General features: G+C 38.4%; 1 protein-coding gene across 1 annotated transcript; it reads right to left on the reverse strand.

Annotated features, from left to right (window-relative positions):
• Nucleotides 1-7,777: 7,777 nt before the first annotated feature.
• Nucleotides 7,778-9,644, reverse strand: LOC121729412 (innexin inx2). Its single transcript, XM_042117923.1, has one exon. The coding sequence runs from the start codon at nt 9,544-9,546 to the stop codon at nt 8,464-8,466; it is 1,083 nt and encodes a 360-aa protein (XP_041973857.1). The 5' UTR covers nt 9,547-9,644; the 3' UTR covers nt 7,778-8,463.
• Between the last annotated feature and the right edge of the window lie 12,052 nt (nt 9,645-21,696).

Consider the following 21,696-nt stretch of genomic DNA (forward strand, 5'->3'; position numbering starts at 1 on the left):
GCCGTGAGTCATCCCCGATCATTATCCAAAACCACAAATATTATAAAATTAAATTAAGTATAATATTAGTTATGTAAAGCAGGTAGATGATTAAATATTTGTTTATTACTTACCTACTAATTACTATTTACCTGCTTAACCTAACTATAATCATTAAATGTATTTATTTATGTATCTTTTTCTAATAGCTAGGTAGAGTAGGGCTCCGTGATAAAATATTTTACGTGTAACTGCACCGCAGGCAGAAAAAGATTGGGAATCCCTGATATAGAGCAAAAAAGGCCGAATAATTCACGTTTGTTGTATATATTTATTTTAATTTATTTTCAGTATTTATTGTTATAGCGGCAACAGAAATACACAATTTGACCAAATTTGAAATTTCAGAAGTCTAGCTATAGCGTAGCGGTTCTTGAGTTACATCCTGGAGACAGACGGACGGACGGACGCACGGAGCTGATATAGAGGGACGGACAGACGGACAGACATCGAAGTCTTAGCAATAGGGTCCCGTTTTCACCCTTTGGCGAACCCTAAAAAGATCTGGCACAGGTTTTTCTTCTGTATTCTTTTGTCTTAATCTATACTAATATTATAAATGCGAAAGTATCTCTGTCTGTCTGTCTGTCTGTCTGTCTGTCTGTCTGTCTGTCTGTCTGTCTCGCTTTCACGCCAAAACTACTGAACCGATTGCAATGAAATTTTGTACACAGTTATTCTAGAGTCTGAGAAAGGACATAGGCTACATTTTGATGTGGGAAAATATCTTATTTCCATGAAAATATCGATGAAAATGAATTCGCATTGCGCGTGGCCAGCGCTCATCCCGGGGGTCCTGGGTTCGAGTCCCGCAGGCGGAACAAAAAGTTTTCAATGTTCCTGGGTCTTGGATGTGTATTAAAATAAAATTTCAAAAATCTTAAATATATTTTATGTATAATATTATAAAAAATCCAGAAATATATCGATGCAATGAACATTTTAGTTCTAATACGATTCAACAGATGGCATTTTATTTTTTACTTCATTGTAACATAGAACTAATCATACTTATAGTATGTTTTTGTTTATAGTTTGTAATACGTTAGAATATTATGTTTAATAATATTATCACTTGGTATAATAATAATCAATCTATATTATCTTATAGAACTCCTACTGCATTAATTCTAATATATGTGACAAGTTGACAGCAGAAGGCGTTCTAAAATAAAGGAGTTCGAGTGTACCGTGTTGGCCTATATTCCATCCAGAAAATATATTATCAATGCAATCAACATTTTAATTCTAATATATGAAAACAGATGGCGTTTTATTTTTTACTTCATTATTGTAACAGAACTAATCATACTTACTTTATTATATATTGTTTTTATTCATAACTAGCTGTTGCTCGCGACTTCGTCCGCGTGGACTTTACTTTGTAGCGCGCGGTGTCAACACAATTTGTGTCAAATTTAAAAACTTTTTAAAACCCTGGTAAGTGGTACCCCTCTTAGGGCCGCGTTACACCGGAATGGCAGTGCTGAAAGTGCTCGCCTCGCCGCTGCCATTCCGGTGTAGCGCGGCCCTTAATTAATCAAAATACCCAAAACCAGCTGTGCAGTGTGCACATAATCTATACTAATATTATAAATGCGAAAGTATCTCTGTCTGTCTGTCTGTCAGTCTCGCTTTCACGCCAAACGCCAAAACTACCGAACCGATTGTAATGAAATTTTGTATACATATAGTCTAAAGCCTGAGAAAGGACATAGGTTAAATGAATGCGAAAAAAATGCGTAAATTTGTTCAAATTAAGTTAGTTCCAAAAATTAATAATAGATGGCGCCGTGCGTCTTCTACATCGCGCTGACGCTTGCTCAAAAGTCTACAAGACGTGGTATCATCTTACACTTAAGTTTCGATTTTTTTAGATTGTTATATCTATTCTACGGTATTAAATAACTAAGTACTGTATCTGTGCAGTGACGTAACCTTAAACCTATCAATGATAAATAGTTTATGGGTAAGGCTGCGTTTTCACTGAAGCGGAGCGGAGCTTAGCGGTGTCGAATTGACCAATCACCATGCTCGAAAATACTCGAAATCTTTGCTGTCATTCCGCTGGAATAGCACGATTGGTCAATTCGAGCGCCGCTAAGCTCCGCTCCGCTTCAGTGGAAACGCAGCCTAAAGTTGTGTAATTGGGGGGCTAAATAAGCTTTAAAATTTGGCATAAAATATAAAGTTTAATATAAAAATATTAAATACTTATTGTGTGCACACTACACAGCTGTATTGATTTAAGGGGTACCAGGGTTTTTTTATAAAAGCTTTTGACACCAATTTTGTTGACATCGCGCGCTATAAACTGAAGTCCACGCGGACGAAGTCGCGGGCAACAGCTAGTAACAAGATATATCTAATAATAATTATTATCTTGGTATAAGCCATTCGTGTTCACTGGTCTTTCTATGTCTTTACTCTTTCCTATACCACATTTTTTTTTTTATGAAATAAGGGGGCAAACGAGCAAACGGGTCACCTGATGGAAAGCAACTTCCGTCGCCCATGGACACTCGCAGCATCAGAAGAGCTGCAAGTGCGTTGCCGGCCTTTAAAGAGGGAATAGGGTAATAGGGGAGGGTAGGGAAGGGAAGGGAATAGGGGAGGGTAGGGAAGGGAATAGGGTAGGGGATTGGGCCTCCGGTAAACTCACTCACTCGGCGAAACACAGCGCAAACGCTGTTTCACGCCGGTTTTCTGTGAGAACGTGGTATTTCTCCGGTCGAGCCGGCCCATTTGTACCGAAGCATACCACTTAAGTACCAGTTCTTTTAAACATACTGTGCCAATTTGCAGTATTAAGTACCTAGCTGCTGTTTTTAGCACATCGTTATGTTTTGTTTTCAATTTTCTTATCCTATATCGATTGTTGGCGTTTAGGCATAACCTGCAAATCGTAAGTAGCGTTGATAAGGAATTGATTATGACTTAAATGTGATTAGGATGTTTTTTTTTAAGATGAGAAACGATAGATAGGAATCGAAAAGAAAATGTGAAGACATAGTGACTTTAAATGTATTATAAGTATTAAGTATAGTGTACGGTAGGTACTTCTTTTCAGTTCCTTGTGCTTATTTAGTCCATATGTGTCAAACTCATAGGCCATAAACTAAGTCATCAAAGAACATAATGGCAGTCAGCTGTTGAGTTGTAACTAAGCAACTGTTTTACTACCCAAATGATGACTTACAACTGTATTGTATCTTTCTTTTATTGTCCTTATAGGTACCATGAAGAAGTTCACAAGGCAGTAGGCACCTCGTGTTAAGGGCCTTTATTCTGTATTCACTTTGATTAGTGCGAGTGCAGATGAATAGTGCACAATATAATTAGTGATTAGGAGAATTAATGAAAGAACTTGTACTAATCAGTCGCACTTTCTCCTGCACACACACTTTCTCCGTCATACTAATCACCTGCACTTATCACTAATCAAATTGAATACAGACCTTTAAGAACTTCAAACTGTTGCTAAGTAGGTAACTATAGGTCTACCAGAATCTCATGGCTTTGGATGGGAGATTTTCAAAAAATATCCTTAGGGTTAAGGCTAACTTTAACTTTAACCTTGACCACAGAATTTGACAGATGACAGCTGGTCCGACAAGGCTTGAAATGAAACGTGGGCGGCGGCGCTGCTGGTAAAGGAGAACTGTCAAAAATAGCGTTTTTGTGTGATGACAGCGTTAGTTCCTTTTTTCGCCACGTGCATCTAAATCCTTGTCGAGCTGAAGGTTATGGTTAAATATGACGTCCATTTCTGACTTTAACCAAAGATTTGACATTTTGCATTGCAGTTATAGTTAAAGTTAAAGTAAGTTGGTGCAACCCAACCTAAGTTATCGCTTCGCTAGCGAATACCGTCGACGGTCGAGGTAACATTTTACATCAAATCTTTTCGGTGGGAATAAATTGGGATACTTACTTAGATATATTTTTAACATGCCTGTGTGTAATAAACTAGTAAGCTTTGCAGTACCTAGTAAACACAGCGAAATATAGCAATGTTCACTTCTTACAACATCTGTTGTTCTTTCAGGTCAAGGTAATATGACCAGTGCATATCCTAATATGGTCACAATATGGTTTACTTATGAGTTTTATTACTTTACTAATAAAATAATTACTTATCTCCTTACTAATAAAAGGATCTACACTGCGTAATGCGTTTATGGATTATGGACGTTTTGAAACTTGGTGGTATAGGTAGGTACATCAAATTCAGCCGACAGATGACGAATATGAATTATTATTGACGTAGCACGATTGAATGATGTAGATTCTTCATTTCTTCAATGGTACAATGTTTTGTCCCATGTAAGATGTATCATGTATGATGTAACCCAAATGTAACCCATCAAACAACGACAAAACATTTTATAAACTACTAGCTATTTGACCGAGCTTTGCTCGGTATTCGATAAAACACGAATAAAAAGACATTTTATAAAAATGATTCCGAGCTAGATCGATTTATCGCCCCGAAACCATGAATTTCATGAAAATCGTTGGATTTGGATTCCGAGATTCCAATTATATTATATTTATATGTTACGCTCAAAGACCGAAAACGCTCAGTGAGCGAAAAAATGGTTCACAACGCGTTGTGGTCATAGCCACGACGCGAAATTCGCGTCGTGGCCCTAGTGAAAACGGCCACGACGCGTTCTGGTAATCACAGAAATACCATATAGCGAAATTCGTGTCGTGGCTGACGTGCTATTCGACCACAACGCGTTGTAGTAATCGAGAAAAGCCATGGCGCAATCTGAGCATTTAAAAACAGGGCCCACGACGCGAATCCGTGTTGGGCCCTAATGAAAACGGTCACGACGTGTTCTGAAACCAGGTTAGTTACTCAGGAGTAATTTTATACCGCCCAAATGTGTGCGCAATACACAAGAGCACTCTGGTTTCAATGAAACTAGGCCAGTTACGCAGGAGTAATTTTATAGTGCCCACGTGTGTGTGTATAAAAGTCGGTCCTGCACCTGATCTCCCGCCAGCGGCCAGCGCTCCATTGGGTGGATAATATGGCCATATTTAACCTCCGCTTATACGTTTATCTTAGGCTGGTTTTATAGTAGAGCGTTTCGCAGCGCCGTTGGAGCGCCGCGCGTTCGAATATGTATGGGGGTAGTAGTTGCGTTTTAAAGTCCGCGCGCTTGAGCAGCGCCGTTCGTCCATACGTTTGTTACAGCTTCGAACGCGCGCGCTCCAACGGCGCTGCGAAACGCTCTACTATAAAACCAGCCTTAAATTTACTATGTTTTACAGTGTTATATTTTTCCTGTCGATTTTTACGGATAATTCAATTTTTTATACCCTCAATGCCGTTACCTGTAACTTCAATAAAAAAAAAACGCAACAGACATAATATGTGAATTTCTCCCGTTAAAGTTAAGGTTAAAGTTAAAGCTAAAGGACGCCATGCAAATATTGTCATGCGAAGCGCACTCACAATTATTTGACTCTGTCGGATTCACTTTACTTATGTTGTGAAATATGGAGTAACCTGCAGTGCAGTACAATAAAATTTGCGCGACAAACAATAATTTAACGTGGGAGAGCCATGCTTCGGCACGAATGGGCCGGCTCGACCGGAGAAATACCACGTTCTCACAGAAAACCGGCGTGAAACAGTGTTTCGCCGAGTGAGTGAGTTTACCGGAGGCCCAATCCCCTACCCTATTTCCTTCCCTACCCTCCCCTATTCCCTCCCCTTCCCATCCCTACCCTCCCCTATTACCCTATTCCCTGCGAGTGTCCATGGGCGACGGAAGTTGCTTTCCATCAGGTGACCCGTTTGCTCGTTTGCCCCCTTATTTCATAAAAAAAAAAGTATTTACTTATTAATAATTATAATTACAGTATTCTGTAATAATATTATTCTTAGCTATGTACAATAGCTAGGACCACTACCATAATAATATGAAGAACATCAATCTGACGACTGACAAATTGACAATAATTAATGAATTAACTTGTAATAGATGTTAAGTCTTCTGTTGGATTCACAAGGACATACCTAGTCGACAATGTTATAGGTCTTATACCTAGTACTGGTATTGTCGTATATTATAATATTTTGATGAAACTTGGCTAGGTGTGCCCTACACATAATATTCTAAGTATTTAGGAAGCATACAAGGTCCACTCGTCTTTGTCTGGCACGATAGAAAAATCACGTGTCCAAGAGTCAAGACAGCGTACTTAGGTACTTTGAAAAACGCTGCGTAAATCTTTTTGGTTAAGGGTGCGACTAACCCTAAAATGTCGATTTTTTTATACTTTAAAATAAGCCCCGAATTGTTTCATTTTCTAAAATTACACACTACATTATATTTCCGAGAATTCGATATGAGCAAAAACACGATATCTTAAAATTTTCTCGATAGAAAAAAATCACAAAGGTGCATCTAATTTTCACGAATTTTTCATTTATTGCCGTAACCGTGCCCGTGCATCGAACTAAGTTAATATTTTAACACATGGTATAAAATTCTATCATTGAGAGATCGACCTAGCGGATTTTTAAAATGTTGTATATTTATTGAGTTATAGAGAAAAAACTAATTTGGCGATGAATCCGCGTCGTTCTTTTTCACCTGGCATTATGAAAGACGGGCGTGAGTGTGAAGAGAAAAGGACGATGTTTGATTTTTGGGGTTAGTCGCCCTCTTAAGTATATTAGTAAGTTTTATTTTCCTCGTGAAAAGTAAAATATTCTCATGGGAAACTGTAAGCGAGCGGGGCCGCGGGCAACAGCCAACACGTCTATAATGGCGTCGCTTGACCGGGCGCACCTGAGGCGTGTATCAATGAGTTTCACACGCCCGGCTGTTTGGACAGGTACGTGTTCCAAAACCAAACAATGTCATTCCAGGAACCGTACTGTCGTTTTTCTACTTTCTAGGTGTGATACTTGCTCTTTTTCAATGACTTAAATAAAAAAGGAGGTTATATTATTATGTTCTGCTTATTTTAATTGTATGCAGAAAACGCTTGTTCTTTGCAGCACAAAGCAAGAAATTGGGTAGTTAAGTAGCTGTTTATTTCGGCATTTTATATATAATAATTACTTATTAATAACTTTAATAAATATATTTAACTTAAATATGAAGACCGTAAAATAAGCTATCATTCTTCCATTTACTGTATTCAAAAATTCCTAAAAGGTTTTCAGATATTTCATTAAAAAGCCAATAGCTACACCTGGCTAGACCTTGTCGATGTTTTAATTAGTTGCCTATCAGTGTTTCAAATACTATTGGCCATTATTTGGTGTCAACATTATTATTCCGTTTGGACAGCTTCCGGTTTCAGATTTTTAGTTTTACAACACAGATGGCGCTGTATCGGTATAATTATTAGACAAACTATCTAATTAAACAGTTAATTTAGGACATTGATTACTTTTAAATTAAAATCATAATTTTAAATTCGTAAATATATGACATTGGTTACTTTTAACGTCTGATTTAAAGGTTCTTTTAAATGAGAGATTTCATACGCTCTCAAGAGATGGCGCTAGGCGGCCTCTGCAAGCTATTAAGTTGAACAAAGAAACTGTTGTCCGTTATTCACGTTGACATGGCGATTACTGTGCATTGTGCAGTTTCTATTGTGTTTATTTAATCTGCATTAAATATTTATTGTTTATAGCTTATGTTCAGTGATATAAACATATTGTGAGTGTTCGCGTCAGTTACAATAAAACAAGAGCGAGTAATGTGGCAGTAAATATATTCAGAAAATATCAACCATAAAATCGACTCGATTTCGTCAGTAGAAAAAAGTATAGACAAGTATTCAATTAGTGAAAATTACAATATTGTCAATAAACAATTCTAGTAATTGATTAATTAATTGCCTAAGTCCTAACCTTAGTAGTTCATTATTGCTTTATACAATATCGCATCGAGTACAGCTTTCGATAACGAATACATTACATTAGATAACTATCTAAAACTTAGGAATATACCAGGCTCGTCCACTCGGTCACTCGTACGTACAACAATCACTTAATTTAGATACAATAATAATAATTACATATCACAATGGAAGTCCCCCCGCGCGGCGCGGCGCGGGCGCATCACTCACGAACGATACAAAACAAAGGCACGAGATCTATTCTACGACTATGTATTGTAAACATGCCCTAAAACGTATTCTAAATGCGCGTGCGACGTGGCACGCATCAGTCGAGGGGCTCGCTATCGACCGATACGGTTTCAGGAGCGTCGAAGATTAAAGCGGTTCTGGAATACAATGACTGGCCCGACGGAGGTCGTTCCCCGCTCCGGCAGCGGCCCGGGCGGGCGATGGAATGTCGACGCGGCCACCGCCGGCAGGTAGCGGCGCGCAGCGGGCAGCCCCGGCGCACTCGCGACTGTCACCTGCTGCTCACCGCCCCTACACTGCCCCTTTCCGATCCTCGAAGTTTTTCGCCAGATCGCTCATCAGCTCCTTGTAGATCAGCGGGTCTATGTTCTTCCCGAGCTGGTACAGCACGAACCAGTCGCCGATCTGCAGGTGGCGCGCCACCGCCTCCACCTCGTTCTGCGGCGCGAGGCGGCTGCGCGCGCGCAGCAGGTACAGGCGCACGCGCGGGCCCGCCACAACCGCCGCGCGGTACACCAGCGAGATCCCGCTCAGGATCGACAGGATGATGAACCAGAACCACAGGAACACGTAGATCTTCTCGTTGACGATGTTCAGCGGCAGCACGCACAGGCCGTCGAACTTCTGCACGGTTCCCGAGGGACCGTACTTGTGGAAGGTGCATTTGGTTATCTTGGGAAACACCCTCGCCATGGGGTCCTCGCGCTCCTCGGGCTCCATCTCGGTGAAGCGCACCACGTCGCGGCCGTACGTCGAGAACTCGCCGTCCAGAAAGAAGTCCACGAAGTAGATCTGCCCGACGACGTTGATGAAGTTCAGCACCTCACATATGAAGAATCTGAACGCGTAAAAGTTCTGCGTGTGCAAGTTCGTATGAAAGTAGTCCACTAGAAGTTTTTTGCGGTCCGTTTTGCAGTCCTCGCCCACGACCGGACAGTTCAGATCGAGCACGAGCATCTTGATGCGGCCCCCCTCCCAAGTTTTCCACAGGTAACGCGGCACATAGAACATTATCGCCTGGAAGAAGAGCACGAAACACACCCACTGATAGTACTTGTGGTACTTGACTTCGTCCTCGCCGTCCACGTGCGTGGCGATACCGGGCTGCGCCACGTCCTTGCCCACGCGCCCCACGAGCCGGTTGGGGATGGTGAAGGTGGAGTAGATCCAGCAGTACGTGTCCATGACGGCGTACGGGATCTCGTCGACGATGCAGTCGATTGGGTCGCCGATGTACTGCCGCGAGGTGACGAGCAGCGAGAACGCGATGAGGATGATCACGGTGGCCTTGTAGTGAAGCCGGAACACATTGTTGTCGATACAGACCGAGTCGAGCTTCAGAAGCCCCTTTACGGAGCCGAAAACGTCAAACATGGCGGTTAGCCGCGGTCGCGCGGCGCGTCGGTCGCGGTAGTCGAAGGGACGGGCGTGCGGGCCGCCCGAACGTCGAGTGCGGAATGCTGGAGGGGCGAAGCTCGCCGCGGGGAGCTCGGCTGCGGGCGGCGCGGAGGCCGGGCGGAGGGGCGGGGCGCGAGGGGAGCGCCCCTCTCGGTCGCAGTCTTCTCTCGGATCAACGACACAACACTGACCCTATTTCCACTATTCGTGGCGTCATGTGGTAGTCGTCGCCGCTAGCTACGCATCTCTCAAAACGAGCACTAAAATTACTTGCGCCACCACCGACGGCCGGCACAATTATTACGCACTTATCTAATGATTACGTCACTTAACCGAGTACGCGAGGTGCGAAGGTTAAGTCGAAACTTGGGGTATAATCTGCCAAAGTCATCGCCTACCAGCATTACTTGTGAAACATTGCAGAATGTAACTTTACAATCTAAATTCTGCAAGCAGTTTTTAAAAGTAACACTAGGCTCTCGCTTGAGTTTCGAGGTCCAAGATAATGTATAAGCACAGGTATAATAAATAAGGTAAGTTCCATAGACTATGGCATAAGTAACTTGAATCTGCAAGGACCCATGTTGTGAAATTACCGAGCTAACAGGGATTAATGCGTCATAAGCGCATTGTCTTTGTGCCGCAGGCACCTGGTAGAGGGTTCCCAACAAAAGGTTTACAGCGTCATCGGGCCCCCTCCTGGCGCGACGCCTCGGCCACCCCAATATTATTTGAGCTTCAATTTCATAAAGCACTAATTTTGTTGTTTAGTTTACTTCCTTATTGGTCCTATATACATTTTAAAATTTTGCCTATAGGGTTAATCTTATGTAAGCCCCCGGCCCCGAGAATTAATAACTCATGAACTAACTTTACTTCCGTAGTAAGTAGTTCATCCACAGAGTTCATCTGGTAGGTCGATTTACCTGTTGATTTGCGTTAATTTGACTACTTGCTTGAATTATTCGTGTGAGGTACTGACCTCTAAATTCTAATGATTGTCCCTCTTGTTTTGTAATAGCTTTAACAGGCCATTAGGCATTAGATTGCATTATGATAACCGTAATTTAAACATAACTATTATGGTTATGAGCCTATATTGGCCTATAAGCTATAAATGTTTAATGCGTTGTCCTAATAGATAACTATTTTAAGATTTAAATATGTATTGACTAGCGCAGTAGTAGAAGGTAACAATATTTTGATTGTGATTAAATCCAACACGTTCCATCATCCATGTAATATAGTTGTATCTATAATAATAAATCTATATATATAAAACTCAAAGGTGACTGACTGATTGACATAGTGATCTATCAACGCACAGCCCAAACCACTGGACCGATCGGGCTGAAATTTGGCATGCAGGTAGATGTTACGACGTAGGCATCCGCTAAGAAAGGATTTTGATAAATTCCAACCCCAAGGGGTTCAAATAGGGGATGAAAGTTTGTATATAATAATACTTCTTAACGCAAGCGAAGCCGCGGGCAAAAGCTCGTAAATAATAAGGCATAATTTAAGAAAATAAATACTTAAGCGCATTCCTGAAATGGCAATTCTTACCATCGCGAAATGAACAGCTCGACATGGTTAGGATATTAAAGCAATTATAAAAAATTTAAAAGAGCATGAAAAAGAATGTAAAATAAAAAGGAGGCATTAAAAAAGTGGAACGATCCTTGAATAAATCTTTTTGTTCTCGTTTAAGAACATGTCGGATAGCTTACAACGATAAACTTTGCACATTCCGAAGATAAAATGAGAAGAGTTGCTGTTGTAATGTATTACAGATAAAACAGAGAGAATAAAAAAGTGCTAATAACTTCTAACCGATCGAACAGTGCATTAAAATAATGAAACTTTTAGAATATATCCGTTGCGTCAAAATTCGTTTAGGTAGGTTATATTTGTCCGGAATCAAAAGTATCCTATTATATGCCTTTTGAAACAATTTAAAATGTAACTGACATCATCATTCATCACTAATAATATTCATCGTAAATTGTAATTATTGTTGAATCATTAAATACAATAAGTAGCGAGAAAGGAACGTCAAGTGATAGCGTTATCAGAGATACGGTATCGCAAGTGGACGGACTATCGAACTTTATCTGTAAGTCTCCAAACCTTCGACTATTTACCAAAATAATTATCATCACCACCAAATGCCAAAATATTTTCAATCCTCAAGACACGAAATTAGCGTACTAATTCTACTAATTCAGAGTAAAATACATTAAAGATACGTGGAGTAACTTCTATTACATGATAAAAATCTGTCGATATAATTAATCTTCACGATAAGTAAATAATTCTTTACAAGATATTAACGCCAATCAGGAAAAATATTCGATTGAATTTTACTTTAATACGCACTGGATCCAATTTATAGTATCTTTTTTCAAACTTAACTAAGAAAGTATATGAAATAACGGGGTTTTGACATCTACTATCAGAGAAATTGTTCATTCGTGATTACTGATACTGATTTTATATAACCCAACCAAGCAAAATAAGATTTTTTCCTCCATCTCCTTACAAGTCAATTTCTCTGTTAATAAATGGATATGACTGAAACAGCAATGAGTAAACAAGTTGCAACTTCATTTCTTTGAGGCTAAATACTTATTATCTCTAAGGTCTAGACTGCTGTATTTTCTTGCAGGCCAGGCATTTTAGGGTTTTTCTGCTCTCAACAGATTGGGAAAAGGGCTAGGGAGACCCCTCCCAAGCGTGATTTCCAATAAACAATGCTGACAAATCGGTAATGCGTACAACGTAGTGCGTACGTGACTTATATTAAACCTGGGTTTACTTAATCCCAATATTATGTCACTGGCACTTGTTTTCAATAACATTTTCTGTTGTTATTGATGCTTTGTCTTCTTAGAAACAGAACCTTAAATATCAGCTTGTAGGGCTTTATCTTTTCTAGGTTGGTTTTATTTCTTGACGAGAAAAAATTGCATGAGTGTCCAAATTGCATTCAAAAACTGTGTGCGTAAAAGTATAATGGTCAGTTATATTTATTTATTACTAGCTGTCCCGGTGAACTTCGTGTCACTTTAAAACCTTCCCTGGACTTCTACGAATATTTTAAAATTAAAATTAGTCCAATCCGTTCAGGCGTTTTCGAGTTTTAGCGTTACTAACACAATTTAAAATCCATTTTTATATAAGTACTAGCTGTCCCGGTGAACTTCGTGTCACTTTAAAACCTTCCCTGGACCTCTACGAATATTTTAAGACTAAAATCAGCCCAATCCGTTCAGCCGTTTTCGAGTTTTAGCGCGACTAACACATTTGAAAATACATTTTTATATATAAGAAGATAGGTATTTATAGATTATTTTTGCCAGCGCTACTTATTTTAGTTTCCTGAATTTTATGATCTGTCCGCTGTATGAGATAAGATTATTCTGATGCAACGTCTAGAACCTATTGGAACAATTCACTAGAATCAATAATCCTTGGCACGACGCTGAACATTCTAGAAAAGAGGCTTACAGGATATCGCAATAGATGAATTGCGCAACTGAGATTATAAAGTCAGAAGACAATTGAATCGCGAACAAGTTGAATAAATACCTGAAAATAGCCAAGTTTAAATGTTCTTCTATCTAGAAGTACATTACGCGTCGTAGGGATGATTCTTAATAAAAGGTGCATTTGAGGTATAAACAGCATTTTTTTCATTTTTAGGGTTCCGTAGCCAAATGGCAAAAAACGGAACCCTTATAGATTCGTCATGTCTGTCTGTCTGTCTGTCTGTCTGTCCGTCCGTATGTCACAGCCACTTTTCTCCGGAACTATAAGAGCTATACTATTGAAACTTGCTAAGTACATGTAGTCTGTGAACCGCATTAAGATTTGATACAAAAATGGAAAAATTATTAATTTTTTTTTTTGTTTCAGTTGTACCTATGGGGTCCCCATAGGTACAACTGAAACAAAAAAAAAATTCATCTAACCTATGCGTGTGGGGTATCTATGGATAGCTCTTCAAAAATCATATTGAGGTTTCTCATATTTTTTTTTTCTAACCTGAATAGTTTGTGAGAGAGACTCTTCCAAAGTGGAAAAATTTGTGTCCCCCCCTCTAACTTCTAAAGTAGGGGCAAGATAAGTCTAAAAAAATATATGATGTACATTTCTATAAAAACTACCAACGAAAATTGGTTTGAACGAGATCTAGCAAGTAGTTTTTTTTTATACGTCATAAATGGTAAACCTTAAATTAACTTTCATTAAATCAACAGAAATGTAAAAATAATTCAAAAACCTTTTAATTTCATAAAAATAAACCTTATTGCTGCTGCGGAACCCTTTATGGGCGAGTCCAACTCGCACTTGACCGGTTTTTTTCATTCTATGTCAGTAGTATTTCCTTGTTATGTATTGTCAGTTATTTTCATTTCAAATAAGTATCTTTCTTCTTGTAGCAATGATGTTGTCATGTTACTTGTTACCGTGAGAGTTGGCGACTATAATATGTATCTTAGACCTTAACCTTATCAAATCGTTATCATGGCTGCTCCCGTCGTTGCTATAAAGGACTTACCGTGTCACGATACGCCGATAGCTCTCAATACGTAGACGCGGCGTTCTTTAATGTAAAAATTCGGTCTTTACTACAATCTACCGACTAATCCGACTACCAAATTAAATTAATCCTTGGTAAAAATATTGCTTTAATTGTATATTATGATGATAAGACAATAAGTGATGTTGTTATAAAAATACAGATATAAGGTATTGTAGAATTAACTACGGATATTTAAAAAATATCATCTACTACAGCTTATGTAGAGATGCCTATAAAAAATAATAATTGTGTCAGTGAAAGTAAAAAATCAAAAAATCCTGTTATGAATGGTTGTCTCTGTTCAACGCAAAATTGCCCATATAGAAGATTTTTTTGCTCTAAATGATTTCATAACTTTTCTAGTTAATCATTCAATCATGTTCATGAAATATATTTGTAGTATTACAATTCATGGTAAGATTTATTTTCAATTATTTTATCCTTATAAGGCCTCTAATTGATATTTCACCTTTATAACCTCAGCGTTATCTAGAAGTTAATTTGGTTCGGCGGCGGCTGCAGCGCTAAGTGCAATTACATGTTTTGCGGATTGCCATCACTTACTGATAACAATGCAGTTCCGTTCATCATAATTATCATCATCATCGCCATCATCATACATAAGTAATATTTGACCTTAGTGTACCCTTCACAATTTGAATATAATGACATAGTAAAAGGAGGGGAAGTAAGTTATCTTCGGCACCGCGCGCGGCTTGTATGTGTGCGCCATATCAATGCGTCGTCACGTACGGCACACAACAAAATCTCGGCCAGTTTTACTAGGCTGGTACCCCCGAGATTTTGTTGTGTGCCGTACGTGGCGACGCATTGATACTATGGCGCACACATACAAGCCGCGCGCGGTGCCGAAGATAACTTACTTCCCCTCCTTTTACTATGATAATGATTTTATAATATATGTATTATAAAACTGTCCATTTACTTACAGAAATTTTATTATAAACTGACAGCGTCATTAAAATTGTATCGAAATATGTTCTAATACTAATATAGTTACTCTAAGTTTTCCTAATTGCTGTTTCTTCCTTGTTTCTTCATTTTTTTTTTGCAAAACGTATTTTTTTTAACCTTTATTTATCAATAAAAATTACAAAAACATGTTATACGGCGCAATATAAGCTTATACAAGTTTTACCATGCGCCGTCAATTTAAGCAGCACACCCTATGTTGATAAGGTCTTTATGATGATTAGCTGCACTCCTTATCACTTCACAGTAATTAGTAAGGTGCGGCACCGATACAGCAATCAATTGATATTTTGGTTCTACCAGGAATTGAGATAGCATCTGTAGATATAGAAACCACCTTTAATAAACTTCGATTCTAATCTACTAAGTCTACAAAGTTTTGCGAGACTGGCAATCTATTCGTTTCCAAAGCAGAATTCGTCTATCTTAGAATATAGTTTATTGAATGCAGAATGAATTAGATTTTATAGTGTTGTTTCCAGCTTTGGTTATTATAATTATCATTCAAAATGTTGTAAAATTACCATCTAAGAATCTTAAGAGACATAACCACTACTGTTGCCAGTTGCTACTACGGCAGGATGGTCGCTTACATGACTTGTTTTATTCATTTTAATATGTATTAAATCAACGGTGCTAATTCTAAGTATCATTTCTATTGCCACTATGATATGCCCATATGATATTGTTTCGTCTCGGCCGTATTGCCACTGTCATTGGCCCCACTTTCGGCTGTATGTCACTACCAGCCCTTGTGCCACAAACTACTGTGTCAGGATGGCTGATTAGATACGGCGGCGACCTTCGATTGTGTATCTATATTGTCAACGATCGACTGTCAATCGTGTTAGCTCCAACCTAAATTGAGGAGTGTTTTCCCTCTTTGCCGTGTCATCATCTGACGTCACACCCATTTGCTTAGATTTATCAACAGTAAATATAGATTCATCGAAGTATAACAACTTTGGTGATCATGGTTATTTCCCAAAAACATGGGCGTGGGCTGTGGCGCGCAACACAAATGCAACGTTTTACCACTCTTTCGTATGGTGTGGATTTTGTCTAGGTATAGCCCGGTAGTAAACATAAGAAATTCGGCCATGGATCCATAGTCTTTTTATTCTATTTATTCATAGTAGATTTACACGCAAAAATACTTTCAATTCACTCCTAAATCCTGTTGAATGCCTGTGGGAAGGTGAAAACTTTGTGTCCAAGTGGAAAACATGAAAAAAGGAATGACAGGTCAATAAAAAAAAATCAAAAATCAAAAAAAATCTTTATTGTTTTCTCCCACAATACAAAACAACATGTACAATTATTATGATGTACCAAGTTACAAAATCAACAATCAATGGTAGTATTTCAACGTGTTCAGGAACCGGACTATAATATGTTATGTATAGTTCCGTTCCTCTTATACAGCATGACTGGTGAGACATGATCAATACTTAAGGAGAGTACTCGGTACTAGATTCTCATTATAATCATGTTATAAAATTAGGTACTTAATTTTTGACCACATTTCCCTTTAAATAAATGAATCATGGACACTTAGTAAATTACTATGCGGCCGATGCGCCCCGCGCCGCTACCCTTCCCGCGCGCGGTGCCTATACGTTGGGTAAATACTAAATAATTATTTAACTTTGGGCTACATTTACTCAGTGATCCTGATCAATTGATTTTTTTTTTCAACTAATATATGTAATAGCCAAATATCACGTCCTCGAGTATTGAATATGTCTCACCAATAATGCTGTAATAAATCTGTATAAAAGAGCTGAACTACACAAAATCCACATAAGGCATGTTCAATTATAAGTATTGAGAGTAGCCTTGTGTCGTGTTGCGACTTGCGACATCGCATATTCGATAATGTCTCACCAAAGACCTCTGTCCCACTTCTTACATTCCTCAATTGATAGCGACGAGGTAGATGCAAAGTGGCTCCTATTGTAGCATGATAAAAAAACATGAAGTTAGAGAAGTTCTTTTAAGATTTCTTGTATATTTTCCTCTGGACCTTCACATTTGATCAATATCTTTAGAATTGACTTCGCAACGTGTGGCACGATAAGTGAGACTACCGAGTGACGTCAAACAGCAGAGGTCAATGTCAAAGGAAGCTGATTGCTTATACATTGCTATTATCTTATACAACAATAATTGTAGAAATAGATTCAATGAGTCCAATTAAATGCCAAGAATACTATGCGTTTTGTACACGTGCCTACGTACCTTCGTTTTATAGCCTGGTTTCTGTATGCAAAATACTTTATTGTGCAAAAAGAAATCTGGGATCTTTTCGTTGATTTTAAAATTTCTAGCAGATAATATTATAGTTCGTACAAACCACGAAGACTTGCTCCACTATTCCTCCTAATCGTCTATAATATATGTGTGCAAGCTTTTGCCAATATTATACCAAACGTTATATTGTAAAATATAACGTTTGGTATAATATTGAGAATTTTTACAGGAATTGGTTTCATTGTAGAATTACCCATTTCCTTTTGAAGAAGTGAGGTTATAAATCGCTTGGCTTGGACACTGGACAGTCCGCTTCTGCGCGCGGTTCAGAATTTATGTAAGCGGTTGTTGTTTCGCTGAGAAACTCCATCTAGTGAGTCATGTATTATGTAGATTGTAGTCTATATAGTATGTACCTATTATGTGGTGTAGTAACACTGAAAACATTCTATTGTATTATCGTTATTTGCTTAAGGACTTCGTCTACATACTTAATAATATTAATTTAAGTGATGTTTCCAGGACGAACAAAAGTTACATTATCATTTATGATTTATCACGTTCAAAATAATTATTATCACGACCATTTAAAGCTGATAATTGTCCAATTTGGAGCTAAGACAAGTCTGTTGGTGCGGCACTCTAATTTAATCCAAATTATTAGTTAAGTGCGCGCCTGCGCCGGCGCAGACGGGCGGCGGTGCGGGCAGTGCGGGGCGCGGGGCGGGGCGCGCGGGTAACACGGAACCCGTCAAACTTGCATCCCATGCCCCCGCCGCCTCTTGCGAAATGCCTCCGCCGCTGCGAGCCATTTTTTACTCTAACGGCATGGGAATTTGACCTCTAGTCGCTCGGAATGGATCCCGGTGTCACGATTACCTTTCTATTCCTTTTACAGCTGACTCGTAACAAAAAGAGCTTCGCGCTCAATATTCAATCTTGGCTGCTGAAGCCTTTGACATAAGTACCTTATTAGTGTGGCCGCTTTTTTCTGCCGTGTCCGGTAGCTCCGGACTCTCGTGCGCGGGCTTAAGGGCGATATTCCGTCGCCGGCGCCAGCTCGTTTGCGACATTTCGGCGGGCGGGCGGGCAGTGCATAAGACATTCATGTTCTAAAGTTCTGGGAATCGACGCCGTGTCGTGTTGCTATGCTCGGGTTTTTTTGAAACGAAATTAAGTTGTTGTGATTCTATAACCGTAGATATTATTAGATTTTAAATCTTTATTACTTCGGTTTTACAACAATTTAATCTCTATTTGGGTGGGACGCCAATTTTATGTAATTTGTGGATATCGACGCGAAGATTAAAGGTTAATGACTATATTTTTGGGTCAACGAAATTCCGAGACTCTCAGAAATATCTTTTATGCAACAGTTATTTTATATTCAATTAGTCATCACTTATCAGTTATCACTCATCAGCGATCAACTTGATTACTTGAGGAAAACAGAGAGAGGCTTAGAGAAAGTAAAAATAGCAGTTGGCATAGAATAAACATGACCTCTGTAATTAGTGGCTGGTTTTGACATTGAAGAAGAAATTAGGTAGAAACAAAACGAAACTAAAATTGATTATGAGCTAAGATTAGGCACAATCGTAGAAGCTGCAAAAGATGAAAATAGACTGTTGACAACTAAACAGTTGAAACTTTATAAGAATTAGGAGCACAAAGTACGTGTGTGGAAATGTTCGATGTTTAAAATTCACGACGTGGCTTATGGTGCAGTTTGAATCCCAGCACAACCTGTTTGGCCACAAAAAGTCTTGTACAGTCTACAGACTGCCTCGGAGTTTCTATGATACTGATCCTTATGACGTCCGCGCAAGGATTCGGAGAAGGCAATATAACCCCGAACTCGCCAGCTCCTAAAACGAGATCTAGAAAATCTTTGGTGTTTGTTTTAGGTTCCAAATTTTAGATATAGCTACAGAATAAAAGAAGAAAGGTATGAAATGACAATCCATACTTCCATTCATATCTGTACTTTTAATTGCGAAAGCGTCTAGTCTGTCTGTCTGTCTTCACGCATAAAACACTCATACAGACATAATATTAGTATAGTTTTAGTCCCTGAACAGGTTTCCTGTGTAACAAACGAATTTCAGCACAAGTCTTTTAACAACTAACGGGCGTTCCCAATATTTGATCTATCTCTGGTTTTGCCCTACTAGAGATAGGAATAGCTCACATTAGACATTAGAGACATATATTTTATGTCAATTGGGAGCTATTCCTATCTCTAGTAGGGCAAAACCAGAGATAGATCAAATATTGGGAACGGCCGTAAGTAATTGACTTATCTGTAGATCAACGCAATGCATGCTAAACGCTTCTGTTCCAAATTCCAATGTTTAGTCACTTTGAAAAAGAAAAAAAAAAACAAAATGGCCAGGGTCCCACGCCGAATAAAATGTCGTAAAGAGGTTGTTTACCGAACCTCCTTCGTTACGCCTCGCGCTTGGCTAATGATTGGTTTTTATTACGTTTTTATGTCGATTATTTTACATAAGTATTTTAGTTTGTTCTAATTTCTATTAAAATTACTAAGTAATTAAATTATTTATTCAAGGTATTTTAACTTGGTAACTTCTTTAATTCACTGCACTTTCTCTCAATGTAGGTTAACATTGTCATACATTTTTGAAATACCAATACTTATGTTTTATATTATGATTAAGCATTTGAAATTTCGTGTATCGGAAATGTGAGACATAGCTTGCGCATGCGCACGACCATGATTCAGCAGTAGGTACGCGACCGAAGACATGCAGGCTTTCATGACGAATAAAGAATTACCTTTTGTGCGTATAAGATCTGCATGTGGCCGTGATTTTTCTAAGTCGGCAAAAAACACGATACCCCTTTCCCTCTTTGTCGGTTATTAAAGTCAGAACAACTTTTAGCTGTAGTTTAACGAGAATATGAAATCAGCATAATATGCTCTTATGGATTGAAAAGTACATAATTACCTAAAATACAAAAAATATCTTAGCTTGAAATCTCTCTAGAAAAAGACGTAAACGAACGCGCGGCTTGCCCTTTTTGCAAAACACAAAATATGAACAGACTACAGGTGTAACAAAACAAGCGATAATACCATATTATACTTGAACTATTATCTATTCTGTGGCTATAATACTTTAAGGCGGGAATGGGTCGCCTGTATAGAGTTTACTGTGAAAGTAGCAAAGCTGAAAAAGCAAATTTTTTGTGATGATTTTGTGATGATTTGTATGGGCGAGCGCCAGAGCGTCTTGAATTTTCCTAAAAAAGGTGAAAAAAAAGGTACTAGTAAGTAGTATTAAGTTTTTCAGCACTGCTACTTTCACAGATACAGACTGTATAGGGGACCCATACACATTACACACCCTTAAGTATTATCACATAGTTTTGTTACACCCTGTATGTTTCATCAATAGACTTATTGATAAAATATACAGGGTGTAACAAAAATAAGTGATAATACTTTAGGGTGTGTACGTGTTCCTTGTAGAGAGTTCACTGTGAAAGTAGCAGCTTTGAAAGACGAATTTTTTTTCTTCACTTTTGTATGGGCAAGGGCCCGAGCGTCACGAGTTTCCCCATACAAAAGTGAAAAAAATTTTTGGTCTTTGAGCGCTGCTTCTTTCACAGTGAACTCTCTACAAGGAACACGTACACACCCTAAAGTATTATCACTTATTTTTGTTACACCCTGTATAATTATTTATTTAATTAGAATATATTATATAAACAATATTCTTCATCTTGCAGATTTTGTCTTAAACAGTCTAGACATTCCTATTGCTAGGAGAAACTAGCTTCTAGTCATAACTTACGAAGTTGACACGTCGAAAGTAGCCTCACTGTTTGACTTTTAGAACCTGTCCTACTCATTACCATAGTGACACAGGTAATCATTATACAGTATGTTAATTCTTTATTGCAACCGGAAAATTGCATTGCATACATTATCATTTAAATTTTAAATTTAGCAATAATAATGAAGCTCTAGGATTTCTAAAAATTGTTGAAAGTTTGAAGTTACATTTTTATGAAATGCATAATATAGTTTTTATTTGTTTTTTTTTTTCAACTAAAAAACGGTGTTATTTTTTATTTTTTTACAATACATAATATGAGTAAAGTGTGCAGTTTTTTGTAGTTAACTATTTGAGAAAGTAGGTAATAGGAATTTTTCGTAGAATATATTATGGAAAGACTTGACCTTTTTTTGTTTTTTTATTCTGGATGTTGCGGGCTTTTTTGTCCACATTTAATTAGAAAATAGTTCGTTTATGAGCACCTTT

Source organism: Aricia agestis, chromosome 8 (assembly GCF_905147365.1).
Source record: "Aricia agestis chromosome 8, ilAriAges1.1, whole genome shotgun sequence".
Lineage (NCBI taxonomy): Eukaryota > Metazoa > Arthropoda > Insecta > Lepidoptera > Lycaenidae > Aricia > Aricia agestis.

Bases quoted from the DNA above. Each gene is read 5' to 3' on its own strand.
- LOC121729412 (XM_042117923.1), bottom strand. From the start codon at position 9,546: ATGTTTGACGTTTTCGGCTCCGTAAAGGGGCTTCTGAAGCTCGACTCG.